Source organism: Pelodiscus sinensis, chromosome 1 (assembly GCF_049634645.1).
Source record: "Pelodiscus sinensis isolate JC-2024 chromosome 1, ASM4963464v1, whole genome shotgun sequence".
In the NCBI taxonomy this organism is placed as follows: domain Eukaryota; kingdom Metazoa; phylum Chordata; order Testudines; family Trionychidae; genus Pelodiscus; species Pelodiscus sinensis.
The window spans coordinates 333,500,603-333,515,746 of record NC_134711.1 but is presented as its reverse complement, the minus strand read 5'-3'; the positions used below and the strand labels follow the sequence as shown (position 1 = coordinate 333,515,746).

At 46.0% G+C, this 15,144-nt stretch overlaps 2 protein-coding genes across 2 annotated transcripts; both read right to left on the bottom strand.

The window, feature by feature from the left end:
* Window positions 1-4,802: 4,802 nt before the first annotated feature.
* LOC102459139 (olfactory receptor 52R1-like) lies at window positions 4,803-5,847 on the bottom strand. The gene has a single exon (XM_006116207.3). It carries the CDS (start codon window positions 5,748-5,750, stop codon window positions 4,803-4,805), a length of 948 nt encoding a protein of 315 aa, XP_006116269.2. The 5' UTR covers window positions 5,751-5,847.
* Window positions 5,848-13,039: 7,192 nt separating this feature from the next.
* Window positions 13,040-15,144, bottom strand: LOC142827683 (olfactory receptor 52M1-like). The gene has a single exon (XM_075923175.1). It carries the CDS (start codon window positions 15,035-15,037, stop codon window positions 14,090-14,092), a length of 948 nt encoding a protein of 315 aa, XP_075779290.1. The 5' UTR covers window positions 15,038-15,144; the 3' UTR covers window positions 13,040-14,089.

The following is a 15,144-nucleotide window of genomic DNA, read 5'->3' as shown; positions in this document are numbered from 1 at the left end:
AGGACTTAGAGCGTGAAGCTGCTGTCTCAGGCTAGCCGAGGGCTGTGCTTAAAGGGACCCGACCCCCACCCCGGACAGACAGTTCTCAGAGGTTCCCCGCTTGCCCACACTCGGCACATCACAGCACTCGGCCATCAGCCCGGCTGCACTTTCCGCAGGCTGCCATCGGGGGGGGGCAACCAGGGGGCTGCAGGAGAGCTTCCACCCCGAGGAGCCGGCAAAGCCACCCCAGTCCTTCCCATCGGAGGCTCATACCCCATTCTTCCCTCACCTCCTTCCACTTACCCCTCCCTAACACCCCTTCCTGATGTACAAAATAAAGGACATGTGTGTTCACGTAGAAACTCTCTTTATTGAACAAAACTCAGGGAGACTGGGAAAAGGAGGTGGGAGCGGGGAAGAGAGAGGGTGGGAGAGGGGAGGGCAACTACAATGATCAGGGGTTTGGAACAGGTCCCATATGAAGAGAGGCTAAAGAGACAGGGACTTTTCAGCTTAGAAAAGAGGAGACTGAGGGGGGATATGATAGGGTATGTCTACACTACCCCGTTAGTTCGAACTAGCGGGGTAATGTAGGCATACCGCACTTGCAAATGAAGCCTCGAATACGAGGTGTACCGGTATTTCAGAATAGGAATTCTAGTTCGAACTACCTAGTTCGAGCCCCGTGTAGCCGCGCTGCACGGGGTTCGAACCAGCGGGGATTTAAAAATGGCGGCTCCCCGCTTATGCAAATGAAGCCCGGGAAATTCAAATCCCGGGCTTCATTTGCAAGTGCGGTATGCCTACATTACCCTCCTAGTTCGAACTAGGGGGGTAGTGTAGACATACCCATAGAGGTTTATGAAAGCATGAGTGGTATGGAGAGGGTGCATAAAGAAAAGTTCTTCATTAGTTCCCATAATAGAAGGACTAGAGGACACCAAAGGAAATGAATGGGTATCATAGAATCATAGAATAATAGGACTGGAAGGGACCTCGAGAGGTCATCGAGTCCAGCTCCCCGCCCTCAAGGCAGGATCAAGCTCCGTCTACACCATCCCTGACAGATGTCTATCTAACCTGTTCTTAAATATCTCCGGAGAGGGAGATTCCACCACCTCCCTTGGCAATTTATTCCAATATTTGACCACCCTGACAGTTAGGAATTTTTTCCTAATGTCCAATCTAAACCTCCCCTGCTGCACTTTAAGCCCATTACTCCTTGTCCTGTCCTCAGAAACCAAGAGGAACAAATTTTCACCTTCCTCCTTGTGACACCCTTTTAGATATTTGAAAACCGCTATCATGTCCCCCCTTAATCTTCTTTTTTCCAAACTAAACAAGCCCAGTTCATGAAGCCTGGCTTCATAGGTCATGTTCTCTAGACCTTTAATCATTCTTGTCGCTCTTCTCTGTACCCTTTCCAATTTCTCCACATCTTTCTTGAAATGTGGCGCCCAGAACTGGACACAGTACTCCAGCTGAGGCCTAACTAGTGCAGAATAGAGCGGCAGAATGACTTCACGAGTTTTGCTTACAACACACCTGTTGATACAACCTAGAATCATATTTGCTTTTTTTGCAACAGCATCACACTGTTGACTCATATTCAACTTGTGGCCCACTATGACCCCTAGATCCCTTTCCGCCATGCTCCTTCCTAGACAGTCGCTTCCCATCTTGTATGTATGGAACTGATTGTTCCTTCCTAAGTGGAGCACTTTGCATTTCTCTTTATTAAACCTCATCCTGTTTACCTCTGACCATTTCTCTAACTTGCTAAGGTCATTTTGAATTATGTCCCTATCCTCCAAAGAAGTCACAACCCCACCCAGTTTGGTATCATCTGCAAACTTAATAAGCGTACTCTCTATCCCAATATCTACATCATTGATGAAGATATTGAACAGTACGGGTCCCAAAACAGACCCTTGAGGAACTCCACTTGTTATCCCTTTCCAGCAGGATTTAGAACCGTTAACAACAACTCTCTGACTACGGTTATCCAGCCAATTATGCACCCACCTTATCGTGGCCCTAAGTTATATTTGCCTAGTTTATCAATAAGAATATCATGCGAGACCGTATCAAATGCCTTACTAAAGTCTAGGTATATGACATCCACCGCTTCTCCCTTATCCACAAGGCTCGTTATCTTATCAAAGAAAGCTATCAGATTAGTTTGGCATGACTTGTTCTTCACAAACCCATGCTGGCTATTCCCTATCACTTTATTACTTTCCAAGTGTTTGCATACGATTTCCTTAATTACCTGCTCCATTATCTTCCCTGGGACAGACGTTAAACTGACCGGTCTGTAGTTTCCTGGGTTGTTCTTATTCCCCTTTTTATAGATGGGCACAATATTTGCCCTTTTCCAGTCTTCTGGAATCTCCCCTGTCTGCCATGATTTTTCAAAGATCATAGCTAAAGGCTCAGATACCTCCTCTATCAGCTCCTTGAGTATCCTGGGATGCATTTCATCAGGACCTGGTGACTTGCTGACATCTAACTTTCCTAAGTAATTTTTAACTTGTTCTTTGTGTATCCTATCTTCTAAACTTACCCTCTCTCTGCTTGTATTCACTACGTTAGGCACACCTCCAGACTTCTCGGTGAAGACCGAAACAAAGAAGTCATTGAGCATCTCCACCATTTCCAAGTTCCCTGTTACTGCTTCTCCCTCCTCGCTAAGCAGTGGGCCTACCCTGTCCTTGGTCTTCCTCTTGCTTTTAATGTATTTATAAAAGGTCTTCTTGTTTCCCTTTATGCCTGTAGCTAGTTTGATCTCATTTTGTGCCTTTGCCTTTCTAATCTTGCCCCTGCATTCCCGTGTTGCTTGCCTATATTCATCCTTTGTTAGTTGTCCTAGTTTCCATTTTTTATAGGACTCCTTTTTTATTTTGAGATCATGCAAGATCTCCTTGTTAAGCCAAGCTGGTCTTTTGCCATATTTTCTATCTTTCCTACACAGCGGAATTGTTTGCTTTTGGGCCCTTAACAACGTCCCTTTGAAATACTTCCAACTCTCCTCAGTTGTTTTTCCCTTCAGTCTTGCTTCCCATGGGACCTTACCTACAAGTTCTCTGAGCTTATCAAAATCTGCCTTCCTGAAATCCATAACCTCAATTGTGCTGGTCTCCCTTCTACCTTTCCTTAAGATCATGAACTCTATTATTTCGTGATCACTGTCCCCTATGCTGTCTTCCACTTTCAAGTTCTCAACTAGTTCCTCCCTATTTGTTAAAACCAAATCCAGAACAGCTTCTCCTCTGGTAGCTTTTTCAACCTTCTGAAACAGAAAGTTGTCTCCAATGCAGTCCAGAAACTTATTGGATAGCCTGTGCCTCGCTGTGTTAGTTTCCCAACATATGTCTGGATAGTTGAAGTCCCCCATCACCACCAAATCTTGGGCTTTGGATAGTTTTGTTAATTGTTTAAAAAAGGCCTCATCCACCTCTTCCACCTGGCTAGGTGGCCTGTAGTAGACTCCTAGCATGATATCACCTTCGTTTTTTACCCCTTTTAGCTTAACCCAGAGACTCTCTACACAGCTATCTCCTACGTTCATCTCCACTTCAGTCCAAGTGTGTACATTTTTAATATACAAGGCAACCCCTCCTCCCTTTTTTCCCTGTCTGTCCTTCCTGAGCAAGCCGTACCCTTCCATACCAATATTCCAATCATGCGTCCCATCCCACCAGGTTTCTGTAATACCAATGATATCATAGTTGTATTTATTGGTTAGCAATTCCAGTTCTTCCTGCTTATTACCCATACTTCTCGCATTTGTATATAGGTAGCAGGCTTCAAACTAAGAACAGAAAGTTCTTCTTCACAAAGCAAATAGTCAGCCTGTGGAACTCGTTGCTGCAGGAGGCTGTGAAGGTTAGAACTATAACAGAGTTTAAAGAGAAGTTAGATTAATTCATGGAGGCTGTGTCCATGGAGTGCTATTATTCAGGGGGTAGAAATGGTCCCTGGCCTCTGTTTGTGGAAGGCTGGAGAGGGATGGCACGAGACAAATGGCTTGGTCGTTGTCTTCGGTCCATCCCCTCCAGGGTCCCTAGTGTTAGCTGCTGTCGGCAGACAAGCTACTGGGCTAAATGGACCTTTGGTCTGACCCAGTACGGCCATTCTTATGTTTTTATGTTCTAATATCAGGGCTCAGGGTTGGGGTCTCACTCGACCACCTTGATTTTCGTGCAAACCTGCACCTGGGTGACCAGGCTGGCAGCTCTCCTGCCCTAGACGGCCACTTTCCTGTGCCTAGTGCGGAGGTCGTGGACATTGGAGGCTTCCCCCCAAACCTGGATGAGGTCCCTGATGTCCGCACTAAACCAGGTGGGCGCCTGCCTCTTGCAACCCCAGCCTGGCCCCGGGAAGAGGGGGAGGGCTGGGGGGCAGCGGGTGGCTGGCTCATGCCGTGCCAGGTGCAGGGTCTGCTGGCTGGGTGCTGGCAGGCTTGCACCTGGCACGGGCACCGTAGCCAGCCCGTGCCCCTTTAAGGGCTCCGGGGCCGGGAAGGGGGCAGAAGAGTTTCCCTGGTGGTGCCCAGAGTGGCCACCAGGGAAACCTGGGGAGGGCTAGCCTCCCACTAGTTCAAATTAAGTGGCTACACAGCCCTTAATACGAACTCGTTAATTCGAACTAAGCTTTAGTCCTCGTGGAATGAGGTTTACCTAGTTCGAATTAAGTTTGAACTAGCGGTTTGCCTGTGTAGCGCCTATCAAAGTTAATTCGAACTAACGGCTGTTAGTTCGAATTAACTTTGTAGTGTAGACATACCCTCTGAGAGCAAGGCCACTAGGAGCAAACAGTTAGGTCCATTTATGTGAAATGAGCTTCAGCAGCCTATCCCGTATCTGTTTGGTCCTCACCCCATAAATGATGGGGTTTAGCGTGGGAGGCACGAGAAGATTTATGTTGGCACTTAGAACATGGACATGCAGGGGCACATTGTGGCCAAACCGGTGTGTAAAAATGGAGAAGAGGGCTGGGATGTGAAACACCAACATGGCACAGACATGGGAGTTGCAGGTCCCAATGGTTTTGAGCCGGGATTCTTTTGTGGGGAGCCTGAAGATGGCCCTAAGGATCTGTGTATATGACATCACAATAAAAAACACATCCAGACCAGTAATCAAGAACACCACAAAGAGGCCATAGTAATTACTGACACGGATGTCATCACAAGCCAGCTTCACCACTGCCATATGTTCGCAGTAGGTATGGGGGATGAGATTTGTTCTGTAATAGGGGCAACGTCTCACCAGGAAGGGATAGGGCAGTACGAGAATACCACTGCGCAGCATCACGGCCAGGCCTATTTTGGCAACCACGGGGCTTGTCAGGATGGTGGAATGTCTCAGGGGATGGCAGATGGCCACGTAGCGATCTAAAGCCATGGCCCCGAAGATCCCAGACTCCATTGCTGAGAAGCACTGAATGAAGAACATCTGGGTGAGGCAGGCATTGAAATTGATCTCCCTAGAATTGAACCAGAAGATGCTCAGCATTTTGGGTACAGTGGATGTGCCCAGGACCAGGTCGGTGACAGCCAGCATGCAGAGGAAATAGTACATGGGCTCATGGAGGCTCGGCTCCATTTTCACAATGAACAGGAGGATGAAATTTCCCAAAAGGGCTGTGGCATACATGGCACAGAAAGGGATGGCGATCCTGACTTGAGCCATCTCCAGGCCAGGAATGCCCTGCAGGATGAAGGTGGAGGGGTTGGTGGAGTAGGTTGTGTTGGAATCTGACATAGTGTAGGGGTAAGGTGTCCTTCAGGCAGAACTGTCTTTTACATGCACCGTGTGTTCCCCTGACGTCTTGAAGGTGCCCACGTTCCTGGGTGATGGATGTGGTACAAATACCTGGAAATGGAGAAAATGGTAATATGAGATATTGGTACGTGACATGACATGCACGAATGGGAGCTGTTTTCAAGGTTGAAGAGAACTGGTTGCTCTTCACAGAGAAACATTAATATTTCATTAATCACAGAAATGCAATATGAGCAGCTGACCCACTAATGCCAGTCCCGTATCTGATGGTGTCCAGGGAATCAATAATTTTCACTGCTTGTTATGTGAGAAAGCTTAATAGGTAGCCCCAGGAAACAAGGGGGGGGGGGATGCTAATCGTTCTTCATTCATCCTTAATGCAATCAAATCCTAGCTAGAGATTCCACAGGTTCACCTGGTAACATCAAATCTGGGAAAGGGAAAACAAAAAACAAAAACAAAGCTTTGCCAAGATATGTACCAGGTGGAAGATCCCTTCGGGTACATCTACACTTGCTTCCTCGTTCAAACTACGGATGCAAATGTAGCCAACTGAAATTGCTAATGAAGCGGGAATTTAAATATCCCGCGCTACATTCTCATAATCTCACCTACGCCCGATTCCGCTCCCCAGCTGATTCGAACCAGGAAGTGCTCTCCGGAACGCGTTAGTTCGAATCAAACCCCTTGACAATGGAAAAGTAAGGATATCTACGAAAGAGAGGAAAATAAACAATGTGAATGATTGCATTTAAATGGACACACACTGAAGAGTTCCCAACCAGTGATATTTTAGTGATAGAAATGTAGCCGGTCTGGTGTAGCTGAAAGAAAATACAGGACTATGTAGCACTTTAAAGACTAACAAGATGGTTTATTAGATGATGAGCTTTCGTGGCCCAGAAGTGGAAGTGGGTCCGACCCATGAAAGCTCATAATCTAATAAACCATCTTGTTAGTCTTTAAAGTGCTACATAATCCTGTATTTTGTTTCAGTGATACTTTAGATACTCAGGGCTCTACAAGCCAGTTCCCCTAATCTCAGGCAAAATTCATCAGAACTGATGGGCAGGAAAAATTCAGACAGAAAATTGGGAATGAAACTTGGTAGTTCTGAAGAGTTGACCAGATAAAAGTTAAGCCATGTACAATAATAAAAGAGCCTAAAACAGCCACAGACCTGGTACGAGGCCCAAGGCCTAGTCAAGAGTAGAGAAGACTTTGTTAATATTCAGCAAACTGAAGCTGAGAGGAAAAGGTAGACTCTGTTCACAGGACTTGGTAAAAACAGGGTTGATATTAGTCACTGGCCGTAAACCCGTTCCAGAGGGTTGCTACCAAAACACCTCAGTAGAAGATAGCTTGGTGCTAATACACTTCTCAGAGATAACAGGAACCTACCAACACAGGCTCAGGACAGTATCCAGCATGGCAGCAGGATAGATAGTGATGTATTCACGGAACCACCCTGTACAAAGTCATGATATCTAGGCATGTTAGAGGGTGGTTGCCTAGAATGTGCAGAGCGATGTGTAATTTGTTTGTACCTGTGTAGAAAAATGTACCCTAAGGGGATTGTGCTTGTCCAACCTAGGCGAGAGTGAAGAATCCGGTCACTGGCCGAGCTAAGTCATTGTCAAAGGTTCACATTTTTTAGCATCCTCCTTGGATTCATCTAAACTAAAGGGGAACATCGACTTAAGATACACAAATACAGCTATGTGAATTATGCAGCTCGAGTCGACGCATCTTAAATCCCCATCCATACAGCGGAAAGTTGAGAGGAACAAACACTCCCATCAGTTTCCCTTTCTCTTCGTGAGGAGCAGGAGTACCAGCACCAACGGGGGGGCCATCTCTGTTCAAATTAGTGGGATTTCACTAGACCCATGAAAGCAAACCCCAGAAGACTGACCAAAATCGATATTCTGCACAGTGTGGACATGGCCTTAGCATCTACCAGGTGGTGTTACTTTGCTGCTTTACAAAAACCTGGGGGGCACTTTTGATCTGCACCTGATTTTGTGGTCTTTGGGGGCGCTCTCAGAAACTGCAGTACCCGTTACCCAAGCAGAGCCAGTTCAACACACAGGGGGAGCACAAACATGCAGCCGTATTGTAATAGAAATGTATATTCCTGCGCATCCAGAAAAATAATTTATGCTATCATGTGTCGAAAGTGTCCATCTGCTATGTACATTGGGCGAACGTCTCAGACACTTCGCCGAAGGATCAATGCCCACAAAACAGATATCAGACAGGATCACAAAGAAAAAACAGTTTCTTGCCATTTCAACCAGAAAGGACACTGTCTCAACGACTTAACTACCTGCGTTCTGCTACAAAGACCTTTTAAATCTGCACTTGAAAGGGAATCCTCTGAACTGTCATTCATGCTAAAATTCAACACTCTCCAGGGGCGTTGAACAATGACACCAAACTACCTTACCATTACAAAGCTATCTTCCCCAATTATCACCTCTAATACCATTAGCTCACAAACATCTACCTCTCCCCACCTCTAATATCATTAACTCACAGACATTTACCTTCCTTCTCCCCCCCCCCCCCGCATTCCCTTTCTGTTCTGAAATGTGATTTGTCCTTTTCATATGTGTTCTTTTTTTTATATGGTTGTGACTATTTTCTTCCACTATTTGATCTGAGGAAGTGGGTCTGGCCCACGAAAGCTCATCACCTTATAAACCATCTTGTTAGTCTTTAAAGTGCTACATAGTCCTGTGTTTTGCATGCAGCCGTATTGTAACTCTCATTGCATAGAGCTAAACACCTATCAGGCCAGCCCACCAATAACCTCTGACCACACCATGATACCACAGGTAAGGAATAGGGATACTCTGGCTAAAAACCCAGTCCGGTGGCAAAATGAAGGAAACAACTGAACCAAGACATAACGTGTTTGAAACAGGAAGGAGAAGAAATATAGACAGCAAACAAAACGCATTGTAATTGATGAAAATTGATAAAGGATGTTAAAGACATCAGGGAAAGTCCATGCTTGGACAAGCTAAGAATCACAAAAGTGAGGTTAATTAGTATTCAAGAAAAAAATCCATAAAAACTTCAGGCCAAGCCCTAGCGGAAGTAGCGGCTCCTGTTCATACTGCAGACATGGGTGATGTACTTAATGCATTGTTAGTCGCTTGGAAAGAAGCATTGTCATGTACTCGGATCACATGACGTGACAAAATACTTTCTGGTGTAGTGGAGGGTGATAAATGGCATCTACAGTAGAAGGTTAGAGTGCCGAACTGACTGATGAACCCCACCAGAATGGAGAACTCACCGATCAAGGCAATATGGCAGCAGGAGAGCAAAAACAGATCCAGAAAAAAGGCAAACACGAGGCAGCACTACTATGGCCACAGAGCCATAGAATGACAGAATATTAGAAATGGAAGGGACTTTGCGAGCACCCTGAGGTCTTTACTCACTTCTTACTCCAAGGGCAGTTTTCCTTCAGTGGGACCTGAGTAAAGTACAGGCCCTGGCTAAGCACAGCTGCCTGGAGGATGCAGATCTGTTTGCGGGTGGGACAGATGACCACCTACATGCATTAAAAAGATGAAGGGAAAGCATAAATAGAAGATGGGAGAAGTTTAGAGAAAAATGGAAAAGCTTTTCAGACACAATTTTTTTTCTATCACTGCAACACATTTGTTTAAACAACGTACTCATAGCCAGGCAGTCAATGACATTTTTGGGTGTAAAAAGTATAAAAATATTAGAACACTGTTAAACATAAAACAACAATTCAGTTTTCTCCAAATTTCAGTTGTGTTGATGTACTCCCCAGAAGTCTCTCGAGTACCCTTAAGGGTACTCCTACCACTGGTTGAGAAACACTGATCTGGAATATATACAGATCGGGGAAAAACATTGTTCTCCTTGGCCTCTGAGGACAGGACAAAAAGCAATGGGCTAAAACTGCAGCAAGGGAGGTTGAGGTTGGTCATTAGGAAATGCGGGTGGTTAAACGCTGGAATAAGTTGTCTAGGGAGGTTGTGGAATCCCCATCTCTGGAGATATTTAAGAGCAGGTTGGACAGACACATGTCAAGGATGGTCTAGGTGGTGCTTGGTCCTGCTGTGAGGACAGGGGTCTAGATTTCATGACGTCTTGAGGTCCCTTCCAGTTCTAGGTTTCTATGATTCAATGGTTCTACGATTTGGTGGGCTGAGCCTATGCAAAGAAAATATTTTAAATGGTCAAATGCAAAGTTATCCTAGAGGGACTGAGATTGCAGGCTGGAACCACAGATGATGACATTGAATGAAGTCCGTGTTTCTCAAACTGTGGGTCCCAACCCCCTCGGGGGTCGCGAGCAACTTAGAGGGGGGTCGCGGTATCACAAAGTTTGAAAACCCCTGAATTAAGGAATGCTGGGACACTGTGAAGAATTCAGATATAACTGTGCACACCCAACTCATCCCATGTGTAGAATGTTTTTCCCATACTGAAGAATTCCTCTCAGCAGATACAGGTGAGGTGACAGGCTTCCCTCCCCTGATAACTGCCAGAGCCCTGAAATGCAAGACGAGGAGATGACCACCTACATGCGTTAAAGCGCCGCTGGGCCACAGAGCCATAGAATGACAGAATATTAGAAATGGAAGGGACTTTGCGAGCACCCTGAGGTCTTTACTCACGTCTTACTCCAAGGGCAGTTTTCCTTCAGTGGGACCTGAGTAAAGCATAGGCCCTGGCTAAGCAGAGCTACCTGAAGGATGCAGATCTGTTTGCGGGTAGGGCAGAGATGGCACAGCACAGAGTAACATTTTGGCATAAGACATTGGAGTAAACTGTGACAAGTACCCTGGGATTTGCAGTGATTGTGCAGAGTGGAAAGTATCCCAGACCTATTCTCTCCCCCATCCCACCCATGTTGCATTAGGTTTCTCAACTAGCATGAGATGAGTACCTGGGAAACTGGAGATGGATGTGTCTTCTCTGAGAAACCCCCCTGAGGGGAATCCCTCTCAGGCAGCCATGTCCCGCACCTCTCTCACCTCAGCCTCTCACCTCCGCCTTAGCCACGGCTTCTCACACAGTGAGCCAACACAGGGTGAGCACTGCTCATAAAACAGCCCTGTGCAGTCTCCATGGGGTTTGCTTGTCCCTGACAGGAGGATCAGGCATCAGAGTGAAAACAGGCTGGAGTCCATCGCATCTGTAGTTCTGTGCTTCCCATTGCTCGTTAGGAGTAAACAGCAATTAAGGAACCTTCCCAAGGGAGACGAGATCTCTTGGGCCCTGGGCTGATTTAAAGCAATCTGCTGCTCTGTGTATATTTGATAATTATCCTTGATTAGTCAGAAAATAAGCGATACTGGTTAGGTCTCCACAGGGTATGCTTACCTGTAAATGCCCGTGGTGGAGGGGTAAATAGCAAGGAGTGAGATGTGGGGACAGATGACAGAAGGAGACACAAACTCTTTCTGAAGTCACTTGTGGCTGTCACTATGAGATATGAGATCAGTTTATTCTTCCCAATAACTAACATCACACTGTGTGTGGGTGGGTGTTGGTCTTCCCAAGGATACACCCTGGATCCAGTTTATTGCCAAACTCTCTGGTATTCCAGCCTTGGCCACTTCTCGGGCTGTGAAGGTGAGAAGAGCTGCCGTCATCATCAGGTCTTGTCTTTACACAATCACATGCTGGCAAGGACACACCCAGCCACTGCTACGTGAATGTTTCACTCACCGCTTAGGAATCCAACCTAGAGAGCCCTAGTCTGTGCCCTGCGGTGTTAGTTTCACAAGAGATCTATGTATAGTTGTAGTCCCCCAACACCACCAAATCCTGCACTTCGGCTGGTTTTGTGAATTGGTTAAAAAAAACCTTGTGAACTTCTTTTGCCTGGGCAGCTGGTCTTTAGTAGACCCCTACTAGAACCTTTGTTCTTTACCTCTTTTAATCTAATTCATTACTCCTACTCTCACTCCTCCTTAGGAGAAGTTTGTGAACAAACAGACAAACAGATGTACAGACAGACACACATAGGTATGTCAATTCATTATCTGGACCTTTTGTGGTTCTGAATCAGCTTTGTTATTCTTGACCTAACCGGTGTCATATACATGTTAACTTTAAATGAATGTGAACGTAGAAACATAGGAAAGTCCCTTTGCCAATCTGCCTTAACATATTATATACTTTATGTACTTCATCATACTTTATTTATTTATTTATTATTTTAATTTATTAGCGTATTTTATTTATTTATTTATTTTAGCTCAATGTCATCTAGTTACGTGAAAGCTCCAGATCATATGTTTGCAAACTTTGCAGTCCTTCATTTTACAGCCAAACTACTTTAAAAACTTATTACAACTTATGTATAAAAAAAAACCATAAGGAAACAAGAAATCGATAAGAAAAGTTCTCTGTAGGCCAGCTAGCAGGCTAAAGCTGTTGACTATGATAAGAATCACTCGGTGATGATGGCCTTGTTCGGTTTATTCCCTATGATGAGCATGAAACTGGCCCCTTGGAGAAGGCAGAATCCTGTGCTAAAAGAACATTTTGTCTTACTCAGTGTGGCCATTCTGGTGTTACTCCCTCTTGCCCAGATGGGTGTGTCCTGCTCCCCATGAACAGTTCTGACCCCAGTTCCCTCCCAGAGCTGAGATAGAAACCAGGAGTGTGATGGGTTGGATCACAGACATCCCCTTGAGATCATCCCCCCGATGTGCTGATCACACCACTGATCCTGCCTACCTGCTCTTTGGGGTGCTCCACCAACCCATCTCGCTTGCCAGATGCTCTGGTGTCCCTAAGAAAAGGCACAGAGTTGGGGTAACAACCTGCCCCCCACAGAGTGACACGGGTGCTGATAATACTACAGGGACTTGTCAGAAAGCTCATAAAGAGGTTTGTCACCTTTATCAATGAAAGAGAGATACACACAGCTGTCAACCCCCACTTCCCTGGGTAACAATTATTTACTCTGAGTTTGGTCAGAAACAAAAGTGGTTTTATTCAATATATACAATAAGACTTAGATGGTTGCAAATGAAGACAGAACAAAGTAAGTTACTAAGCACAGATAAAACAAAACTCACTGACTAACCCTAATCCACAAAGAGAAGTTGTTACCAATCGTGTTCCTCACCCCAGTCCTTATCACAGATTCAGTTTTTCACAAGCACAGAGCTGGTATTTGTCAGTGACCTGTGCCCAGCAAAGCTCCTTCTCCCTCACTATTGTTCTTCCTCTTTCTTGGTGTTGTCATGTATCCTCGTAGGGCGGGATCGTCCCGATGGGGTCCTGACAGGTCCTCTGCCCTATTAATGGTGATACACTTTCAACTGCATGTGTGTGTGTGCGCGCCACTGTCTAGCGTGTTATCCATGTGCAATTGGTTGACGTGACACTCCCAAGAGAGCCCCAGAGACCACAAATCAGAGAAAGATTGAAATCGCTCGATCAGATTTATTGCCAGACGACACACACTAATAGCTGTCAGGGAACAGCCTTTCCTGGGCAGCTGGGAAGCTCCCTGCTGACCAGCATCCTTCCCAGATAGGCTCACACAGATCTGGGTGCTGTCGTCAGTCAGGTGGGGTCATCCTGATGGGTTCTTCAGTGTCTCTATTTTCCGCTGCATGCGTGTGAATTCTGGTGTAACGTGTTAACCTTGGGCAATTAGTCAACACAACAAACCCCAAGAGCGCCTCCTGAGACCAAAAATCAGATAAGTATTGAAAGCACCCATCCAGGTTTATTGCCATGAGACATACAATAATAGTTGTCAGCGAACATACTTCACCTGCGCCATTACACCATGACAATTGACTAACACCCCACTAAGCACTCTGGATTCCAATGCCCCCTTATGGTCAGTCGATGACATTTCTTTGAGGTTCGCTTTTATACATAGGTACAAACAAGTTCCACATCACTCCTGACATATCATGTTGCCATCCTCGGTTACCTAGTTACAGCCCCTTAGCTCACAGAATGGGGGGTTCCATTATTATTCATCAACTCTCCATTTAGCCCTGAACTTGGGTCGGTGTATATGGTATTTCTGGGAGGCAGTTGATACCAAGATGTTTCTTAATGAGGTGTTCTGTTATGACCGCTCTGGAATGTGTTTACCGCCTGTGTATAGCACCTCTTAGGTATGAGTATTTTTGTATATCATCCCTGACACAAAACTGGGAGGTCAGGAAAGAATTCAAATATATCTTTCACTGTCCAGTAAGAGATTCAGGAAAACTGGCTCTGAGTTATGTTACCAGCAGCTCTACATGGATCTTGCTCTGAAAGCCAGAGCATCAGGAAGGAATTTAGTTCACCTTATGAATAAACAGCTGGAGAAGACTGTCCCAGATTTGTTTGGTCCTGGCCCCATAGATGATGGGGTGTAGCATGGGGGGAACCAGGAGGTACATGTTTGCAGTGAGAATATGGAAATGCAGGGCCACCTTCTGGCCAAACCGGTGTGTGAGGAAGGAGAAGAGAGCTGGGATGTAAGAAGATAAAATGACACAGAGGTGGGAGCCACAGGTCCCAAAAGTTTTCAGCCGAGCACCCTTTCTGGGGAGGGTGAAGATGGCCCTGAGGATCTGGACATAGGACACACTGATAAAAAATGCATCCAGACCAATCACAAAGAATGCCACAGAGAGGCTGTAGTAACTACTGATCTGGGTGTTAGCGCAGGCCAGCTTCACCACAGCCATGTGTTCGCAGTACGAGTGGGAGATGATGTTGGTTCTGCAATATGGCCATTGTCTTGCCAGCAAGGGATAGGGCAGTATGAGTATGATGCCACGCAGCAACACAACCAGACCAGTCTTGGCCACCATGGAGTTTGTCAGGATGGTGGAATGTCTCAGGGGATCACAGATGGCCACATAGCGATCAAACGCCATGGCCACGAAGATCCCAGACTCCATCACTGAAATGCAGTTAATGAAGTACATTTGGGTGAGGCAGGCACTGAAATTGATTTCCCTGGAACTGAACCAGAAGATGCTCAATGTTTTGATCATGATGGATGTGGGCAGGACCAAGTCATTGCTGGCCAGCATGCAGAGGAAATAGTACATGGGCCCATGGAGGCTGGGGTCCATCTTCACTATGAACAGGATGGTGATGTTCCCCAAGATGGCTATGGCATACATGGTGCAGAAGGGGATGGAGATCCAGACATGGGCTGTCTCCAGGCCAGGAATGCCCTGCAGGATGAAGGTGGAGGGGTTGGTGAAGTCGGTTGAGTTGGAATCTGCCATGGAGCAGGGGAAAATCTACCGAGGAAGAACTCTGTCTCCTGCACATAACACGTATTCCTGTGGTGTCCTATGTATGCCCAGAATCTTGGGGGATGGTCTCAGACTGA

Excerpts from the sequence above, each read along its gene's own strand:
- LOC102459139 (XM_006116207.3), bottom strand. The coding sequence starts at position 5,750 with ATGTCAGATTCCAACACAACCTACTCCACCAACCCCTCCACCTTCATC.
- LOC142827683 (XM_075923175.1), bottom strand. The coding sequence starts at position 15,037 with ATGGCAGATTCCAACTCAACCGACTTCACCAACCCCTCCACCTTCATC.